Source organism: Octopus sinensis, unplaced genomic scaffold (genome assembly GCF_006345805.1).
Source record: "Octopus sinensis unplaced genomic scaffold, ASM634580v1 Contig19926, whole genome shotgun sequence".
NCBI lineage: Eukaryota > Metazoa > Mollusca > Cephalopoda > Octopoda > Octopodidae > Octopus > Octopus sinensis.
In genome coordinates this window covers 12,501-21,578 of record NW_021836739.1, presented here as the reverse complement: position 1 = coordinate 21,578, position 9,078 = coordinate 12,501, and the positions used below count along the sequence as shown (strand labels likewise).

At 38.3% G+C, this 9,078-nt stretch overlaps 1 protein-coding gene across 1 annotated transcript in view; it reads right to left on the bottom strand.

Moving 5' to 3' along the window:
* Window positions 1-910: 910 nt before the first annotated feature.
* Window positions 911-9,078, bottom strand: part of LOC115232199 (integrator complex subunit 13-like) — a 13,073-nt gene continuing 4,905 nt past the window's right edge. Inside the window, exons 2-3 of the mRNA XM_029802041.2 lie at window positions 6,419-6,563; window positions 911-1,009 (exon numbers count right to left, since the gene is read on the bottom strand). Of these exons, the coding sequence (XP_029657901.1) occupies window positions 961-1,009; window positions 6,419-6,563 (194 nt within the window). The 3' untranslated portion in view covers window positions 911-960. The remainder of the gene's footprint in view (window positions 1,010-6,418; window positions 6,564-9,078) is intronic.

Sequence of the window (9,078 nt, the reverse complement as noted above, 5' to 3'; positions counted from 1 at the left end):
CTTCTTGGGTATCTGCCCAGAGGGATAATCTAATTTTAGACTTCAGGGCGGGTAGTACTCTATCAATGATTTTTTTACTAACAATCCCTATATCGGATTTAGAATGACAAATCAATCTGAGGGGTCAATAAGGAAATTAGGTTATGGTCCTTAAGCATTTCCTGTTTTTTTAATTAATTTTTGAGAGCGATCAGGTTCATTTATAGTATTCTCGTTAGTGAGAGCAGTCGAGTTTATTTCAGATATTCTCATTTAAAAATCAGCTCTGGCTAATCGTTGAAGGACGTTGGTGTTGCCTTGGCGGAGGTTTGTGCTCTCTGAGTGCTCTTGGCATTATTATTTTAGTTTCTTTGTCAAAGTTCGTTCGTCACACATCCTGTGACCTCTTCAGCGACTCTCTGTCTTTCTGCGGTATGTGTCATCGTGATACGAACTCAGAATGTATAATATTGCAATGCATTTTTTAATGCCCTACTGCTTCTGCCAGGCCATTACAACAACAACAACAAAAATTATAATGATGATGATGAAGACGATAATAATAATAATAATAATAATAATAATAATAATAATTTCAACAAGAATAAAAAATGAAAGAAAAAACAAATGCAATAAAATAAAAAACAGAAGCATATTGAATATTTCCGATAAGATTTATTGATGAGAAAAATAATGATAATAATAATAATGATAATGATAATAATAATAATGATAATAATAATAATGATAATAATAATAATAATAATAATAATAATAAGTAAAAAAATTATTAAAAACATTTTTCAAGTTACAGCACCACCGTTACCAGCAACACTAGCATCATCATCATCATTGACATCGTCACAGTTGCCAGTGCCGCATATCAGTGAAATCAGTATTAAGCTTAGTCTTCTTCTTCCTCTTCTTTTTCTTCTTCTTCTTCTTCTCCTCCTCCTCCCTCTTCGTTGACAACGATGACATCTAGAGTTTATTTGTTGAGTTCTTCGGCGATGTGTTATCTACAGATTCCCTGCAGTGGTACAAGAAATAAATAAATAAATAAATAAATATAATGTGCGATAAGAAATATTGGCAACACAAGAAATTCCACATAGAATTTTATAAAAAAAAAACCAAAAATATGGGGGAAAAAAGCAGCAAAAAAACAAAACCCAAAAGAAACCAAAACAACAACAATAAATGTTCGATAAATGATAATTGCAGAAAAGAGCAAAATTGTTGTTGTTGATGGTGGTGGTCGTGGTGGGAGCGCTGATGTCGTTTCTGTTGTAGTTGTTATTTAGCCCCAAGTCAAGTCGGCTCTGATCAAGCAAAAACTCGTGATTAATGGACATGTCAGCCAATTACCCAGCCAGCCATGACTGTGCCATCGCTTTCCCCGAGGCACAGTGCCAACAGCGCAACATTATGTAATGGACTTTTTTTTATATTTTCATGATGTAGTAAAGAAGAGTAAGAATATGGGGGGATGCTTTGGCTACCATCTCTAGGAATGCAATCAAACATTATTTAGAGGCTGGTGGTGGTAGTAGTAGTAGTAGTAGTAGTAGTAGTAGTAGATGTAGTAGTTGTAGTAGTAGTAGTAGTAGTAGCGGCGGCGGTGGTGGTGGTGGTGGTGGTGGTAGTAGTAGTAGTAGTAGTAGTAGTAGTAGTAGTAGTAGTAGCAGCAGTAGTAGTAGTAGGAGGAGACAGAGGAGGGGGTAGAGGAAGCAGGCGATGAAAAGAAGGAAGAAGAGATGTGGAGAGGGAAATGTTGGAGAGGGAGGAAGAAGAGATGGAGGAGGAGAAAGGTAGAGATGGAAGAGGAAGGAGAGGAAGAGAAAAGGAAAGAGAAAGGAGGACAGAAAGGAGGAGTAAGAGGAGAGAGAAAGGAGGTGAAGGTGGAGATGGGAGAGAGGAAGGAGTGGAAGAACAAGAAAGAGGAAGTTCAGTTTGACAACACAACACACACAAGTCATATAGAGGATAATGCTTTGAGACAAAACTCAAGTCATTTCTGTGACAATCTACACTAATAAAACATTATATATTTGCTCTACATTATGTAGTGAGTTCTCTTTCTTTCATTTACAAAAACAGACATACCATCTGTTCCGCATTCATCAGGTGAAGTAATATGACACAGCACCAACCTATCTTAAACATCTAGCTAACTATCAAGCATTTTGTTGTGTGCCTTTGGTAGGTCAGTCAGAATACAGTCAGCACACATCTAAATCACACATACATATAAACGCTGATGTAAGTGTGTGTGTTTGTGTGCACACACGCGTGATTAGCATCACTATAAGCAGGGGAATAGCTGAGTGATTGAGACGCTTGCTTTCCGACCATATAATATCAGGTTTCAGTCCCGCTACACAGCACCTTGGGCAAGTGACTTTATATACATTATGTCATTTGTTCCCTACGTCCGTTTCACTGTGGTGGTTATTAGCATTCTCTGCAGCAGATGTTCCAAGTTCAATTCGGTTTTCAACCACAACAGTACATCAGTGGAAAGCTTTATTGTATTAAGTAACAGAGATTAAATGCTTCATGTAAGCACAATGGTAAAATATACACTGGGGAAAAATAATATGAACTGTTGTGTTTATCATAATTTTCTCTGTATAAGGTGCAGGCATGGCTGTGTGGTAAGAAGTTCGCTTAGACTCTTGATATCAAGAGTAAAGAGAAGTTTAGAGAGGCCAGGAGGCAGAGAGAAAGAACTGAAAAGACGGAGAGCATGGATGTGTGAGGGGATGTAAGCCACTAGGGGGCAAGGACAGAGTCGAGGTATTCAGAGATCAGTTCCAAGGGGCAGTTACAGGCGGAGATGATGGGGCAGCCAGTGTTGTTGGGCTTGTGGATTTTAGAAAGGAAATAAATGGTGGGGTGGGGTGGGGGCGAGGAGTGCAGACAATGGGGTTGGAGGTGGTGGGAGGGAGACAGGAGGAGGAGATGAGGTCATGGATTGTGGAGGACAGTCTGTTGGTAGCTGGGCATGGGATTTGAGGGCAGAAGGCAATAGGAGGTGTCTTGAAGTTGGCGGAGAGCTTCAGCCTTGTAGAGGACTGCATGCTACACCACCACGGCTGTGCAACATCTTATATAACAATAAAATGATAATACTAAAATGATAATAATAAGGAGAATATTTACATTGGAAAATATGTAAACACTACAAAATTGGCACTCTTAGTAACTGGTATGAACATCACCCTGAGCCAGTTGTTGAAGGTAAAAATGTCACCATACTCTGGGATTTTCCAGTCAACACAGACAGAATGATCCAGGCTAATCGACCAGACATAATTATTAAAGACAAGGGGAAAACACTTGTAGACTAATAGATGGACTTAATAAAAGTATATCTGTAAGGGAATTTGACAAACTTAGTAAATATAAGGACCTGAAAACTGAAATCCAAATGATGTAACATCTTAAAACAAAATCTGCTCCTGTAAATGTAGGTGTCCTAGCTATAAAAAAATAAAAAAACAAAGAGAGATGTCAGAAATATCTAGACAACATCCCAGGAAAGTCATGTATCAAAGAAATCCAAAAGAATGTGCTGACATAACAACAACAATAATAATAATCTTTTCTAGTATAAGTACAAGGCCTGGACATTGAGGGTAGGGGATAGTTGATCACATCAACCCCTGTAATTGACTGATATTTAATTCATCAACCCTGAAAGGATGAAAGGCAAAATCAACCTTGGCAGAATTTGAACTCAGAACAGTTCTGTCAGCTTGCCACTTTAATAATACTAATAATAATGGTTTCAAATATTGGCAAAGGCTAGCAATCTTGGGGGAGGGGTTAAAGTCAATTAAATCAACCCCAGTATTTAATTGGTATTCATTTTATCAAGAGGATGAAAGGCAAAGTCAGAATTTGAACTCAGAACATAAAGACAGACAAAATGCCGCTAAACATTTTCTCCAACATGCTAACAATTCTGACAGGTGGCGCCACCTTAAAACGCAGTAAATAATAATACATATCTCACATACAACCACACACACATTTTAACTGCAATATATATCTTATGTCAATGTATGCACACATACACACATACTTTAGTATAATAATATTCTACGTATCACATACACACACACTGACAAGCAGAAAGAGAAAAACAGGGGGGGGGGCGAGACAGAAAGTGAAAGAAGGAATGTGTGTGGGGGGAGAGAGATGGAGAGAGATAGAGATGAATAAATCAGCAAGTGTCTAGCCCCAGAAGTTAATAAGAAGTAATGAAACCTCAGAGTGTCTCTATCAATGATTAAATCACAATTGACGAACAACGACCAGGGAGAAAAAAAAAAAAAAAAAAAAGAAAAAAACAACAACAACAAAGAAACACAAACGTAAACTCAATCCAATTACTTCCATTGATAAATTTAAAACATTAGAGACAAACAGAAATAAAACAGGAATAAAAGTTGTTCGAATACAAACAAATGCAGAAGAATAATAATTTGAAAGTTGAAAAAAAAAATTTATACAAATTCACAAAAATAAAATATTAAAATATCAAATATAAAAGACTGATTCTTGATAAAAGTGACATTATGTTGTTGCAGCATCCCTTAAATGTCTTTTATTATTAACAATTAAAATACTTGATATTGTGACCGTCCACACCGAATGATACCAAAAGTCTTGTAATGTCATTATTTCCACAGACTTGGTTAAGTTTTAAACATAAACACATTAATTCTTTGTTTCCCATTTATGGCTTCTGTCATTTTTAAATATTAAATAGTCAGTCGTTAAGGTTTCCATCAATTAATAATTTCCACCAACAGGTTTTTTTTTTTTTGGCTGTTCTCTCTCTTTTTTTTTTTGTTTTGTTTTGTTTTTTGTCCTCTGCTCTGCTTCCGGAATTTAAACATTTGTGAACTTTTCTTGTAGCTTGACATATTAATGAAGGTATGTCCACTGCAGCCAATGGAGATATATATATATATATATAACGATGATGATGATGATGATGATATACAGAGTCCGCTCAAAAATGTATGCACACTTTGGGAAAGGAAAATTCTGTGTAAATATATTTAACCTGCATAAGTATTTCTATTAAATATAGTTATCACTTTCGATGTTTTATCAAATTGCAATAATACTGTCTCAGAGGTGTTCCACAAACCGGTCAGCCAAGCAGCGTCCCGTTTGCCCAATGTATAGAGAATGGCAGAGAGATCAGGAGATGCAGTAGATGATATTGGTAGAAGTGCAGATATATATAAAACTAGCACTCCATCGGTTATGACAATGAGGGTTCCAGTTGATCCAATACAGATTTTTCCTTTCCTGAAGCATGTATGCATTTTTCTGATGAACTGTGTGTGTGTGTGTGTGTGTGTGTGTGTGTATTCAAAGAGAGTTAGAGGTTGTGAATCCAACCAAGGGACAGTATCTCTCCAATATACTGCTGGTAGAATACCTAATAATTAATGGGGAAGGATAGGGAAGGTGGGGTTGGAATGTGTAGGGGTGGGGTGGGCTTACGAGGGAGGGGTGATGAGGAAGGAGAAGGTGGGTAGGAGTGAAGGGAAGAAGTAGGAGTCGGTGTAAGAGAGGAGGTGAGTGGGAGGATGTAGGTTTGAGAGGGGAGAGGCGAGGGGAGGAGGTTAGATGAAGAGGGGAGGAGAGCTGAGCCCATGTGGTGCAAAGGAGCGAAGAGAGAAGATTAATCCCTGTTCACGGTGCAAGCGGGAGTCCAGATGGCCCCTATGCAAGGACAGTCCAAACACAGACAGGTGTTGCAAAGAGTGACCAGTAGAGCGGAAATGGCACGAGACTGGGGTGTCATAGCCGAGTCGGATGTCTCGGAGGTGTTCCGCAAATCGGTCAGCCAAGCGGCGTCCCGTTTGCCCGATGTATAGAGAATGGCAGAGAGAGCAGGAGATGCAGTAGAGGATATTGGTAGAAGTGCATATATATATAAAACTAGCCTTCCATCGGTTATGACAATGAGGGTTCCATTTTATCCAATCAACAAAACAGTATGCTCATGAAGTTAACATGCAACTGGCTGAGCACTCCACAGACACTGTGTGCCCTTAATATAGTTCTCAGGGAATTCAGCAAGACACAGAATGTGACAAGGCTGGCCCTTTGAAATACAGGTACTCCTCATTTTTTTTTTGTTTTTGCCAGCTGAGTAGACTGGAGCAACGTGAAATAAAGTGGCTTGCTCAAGGACACAATGTGTTGCCAGGAATTGAACTCATGACCTTACGATTGTGAGCCAAATACCCTAACCACTAAGCCACGCACCTTCACACACATGAGCGCCCGCACGCACACACACACACACACAACACACACACACACATGAAGAAAGAGATAAATAGAAACAACAAGAAACTGCAAATGAAATCTGAGAGAAAGTAACAAAAGAAGAGAAAATAATTACCCAACATTTTCTTCTTTGAGGTGGGGATAAAGTTCTGCTGGTCCACTGCCCTCGTGTTCCGCTCGGCCAATAAATTCCTCATGCATTTTGGACTGTGTTGAATTCAAGCAGTTGGTCCACATTGCAAGGAAGTTCGGGGTGTCAGCTAATGAAAATAGAAAACACAAAATAAAGCAAGATAAAACTAAAAATAAAATAAAACTAAAACATTTCCAAATTCTATTATTTGCACCTGTGCCGGTGGCATGTGTAAAAAGATTCGAGTGAGGTCATTGCCAGTACCGCCTGACTGGCCCGTGCTGGTGGCACGTAAAAAGCACCCACTACACTCTCGGAGTGGTTGGCGTTAGGAAGGGCATCCAGCAGTAGAAACTCTGCCAGATCAAGATTGGAGCCTGGTGCGGCCGTCTGGTTTGCCAGCCCTCAGTCAAAATCGTCCAACCCATGCTAGCATGGAAGGCAGACATTAAACGATGATGATGATGATGATGGTTTGGAATAACAAGTTTTCTTATATGCTTCTTCCTCTTGTCGTTTCTGCAAGTCTTTCTTCCTTCTCAGCCAAAGCACTAAGTTCTTCTATGAGTAACCGACTGATTGTCTGGTGGGTCCAGTACTTGTTCTAGATAATGCCAAGAATTCTACTGAAACATCTCATCTCAAACATCAATGATTCCATCTCCTCAAAATATATTTTCTTTTCATGCATGCACTTGTCTCACATCAATACAACACAATTGCAGATACCATAAACACTATTAGTAGTAAACATATCTTATTTTTTTCTCCCGTGATGTCAGCAATGATAAATAATTTGTAACTTGAGTATTTGATGTATACAACTCTCTAAAACTAGATTGATATCAAGTTTTGGAACCAAACAGAGTATTATTTTGTTTGCCAAAGAGAAGATGGTTAAGTGACTTGATACATTTAAGTTTCTTGTATCTTTTTTAATAATAGCATTTGATTGTAATCTACAAGATAATAGATCACAACATGGCTACGTAGCTAATAAGTTTGGTTTGGAACCACACAGTTCAGTGATTATTCCTACGATGTATCACGATCAGCTTGTGTCTTCACCAACAGTTACGAGTCCCCCAAATGCTCTGCGAGTGAAATTTGGCAAAGGGGAAACTGGAAGAAACCCACCATCATCATCACCATTCTCAATATCGTCTCTGACTTAATTTTTTGTTTTTTACTTGTTTGAGTCATTAGACTGTCGCCATGCTGGGGCACCACCTTTAAGAATTTTTAATTGAATGAATTGACCGAAGTACTTTTTTTCTTTTTGCTAAGCCTGGTGCTTGTTTTAGCAATCTTTTTTGCTGAACCACTAAGTTACACAAACATAAACACACTAACACCGGTTGTCCATCAGTCATGGGGAACAAACACAGACACAAAGGCCATACGCACATAGATATATACATATTATATACAAGTATGTGACGTTAGTAATGTTTGTACACACACACACACACACACATGCACAGAAGGATTTGTTTTGAAGTTTCAAAATGCATCTGAATCTAAAAAACGTGTAGTTGTTTTTAAATAGATTTATTCATATACCAAACTAGTTTTGACAATTTTTTGCTAATCAATGCTACATATATATATATATATATATATGATATATGGCGGTGCCCCAGCATGGCCACAGCTCATTAGCTGAAACTGGAAAAATCAAAATCATATATAAGAGGCTTGGGGAGAGTTTAAAGTTAAAAGGTAAAAATTGGACAAACATGTTTAAGCCATCAAATGTTCAAATGTTTACAGAAATTTCAATGAGTTTCATAGGGATAGGTAGTGATATCAACGTAAATGTATGGCAAAACTATAACAAAACTATAACATCACTGAAAGTTCAGTCATACTGAGTTTGTATAAGGAAAAGTGGAAAAGAAAGACGAAAAGGTTTCTTTTAAAATTTCTCTCGTGGCGCCTGCAGTTCTGTTTTCAATTTCAGTCACAGTGCATTGATCTCTTCACCTTTCACAGCTGGTTGCAGTTGGAAATACAACTCTTCTTTCCATATATATATATATATATATATATATATATATATATATGGATATATATATATATGGGAGTGGCTGTGTGGTGAGAAGCTTGCTTCCCAACCACATGGTTCCAGTTTCAGTCCCACTGCGTGTCTTCAACTATAGCCTCAGGCCAACAACTTGTGAGTGGATTTGGTAGACGGAAGCTGAAAGAAGCCTGTCATATATATATGTGTGTGTGTGTGTGTGTGTGTGTGTGTGTGTGTGTGTGTGTGTGTGTGGTGTGTGTGTGTGTGTGTGTGTGTATTTGTGTCTGTGTTTGTTCCTCCACCATCACTTGACAACAGATGTTCGTGTGTTTACGTCCCTGTCACTTAGCAGTTCAATGAAAAGAGACCAATAGAATAAGTACTAGGCTTACAAAGAATAAGACCTGGGGTTGATTTGTTCAACTAAATGTGGTGCTCTAGCATGGCCACAGTCAAATGACTGAAACAAGTAAAAGAATAAAAGAATATATACAATGGGCTTCTTTCAGTTTCCATCAACCAAATCCAATCACAAGGCTTTAGTCAGCCTAGGGCTATAATACAAGACACTTGCCCAAATTGCTACACTAGAGGACTGAACCATGTGGTTGAGAAG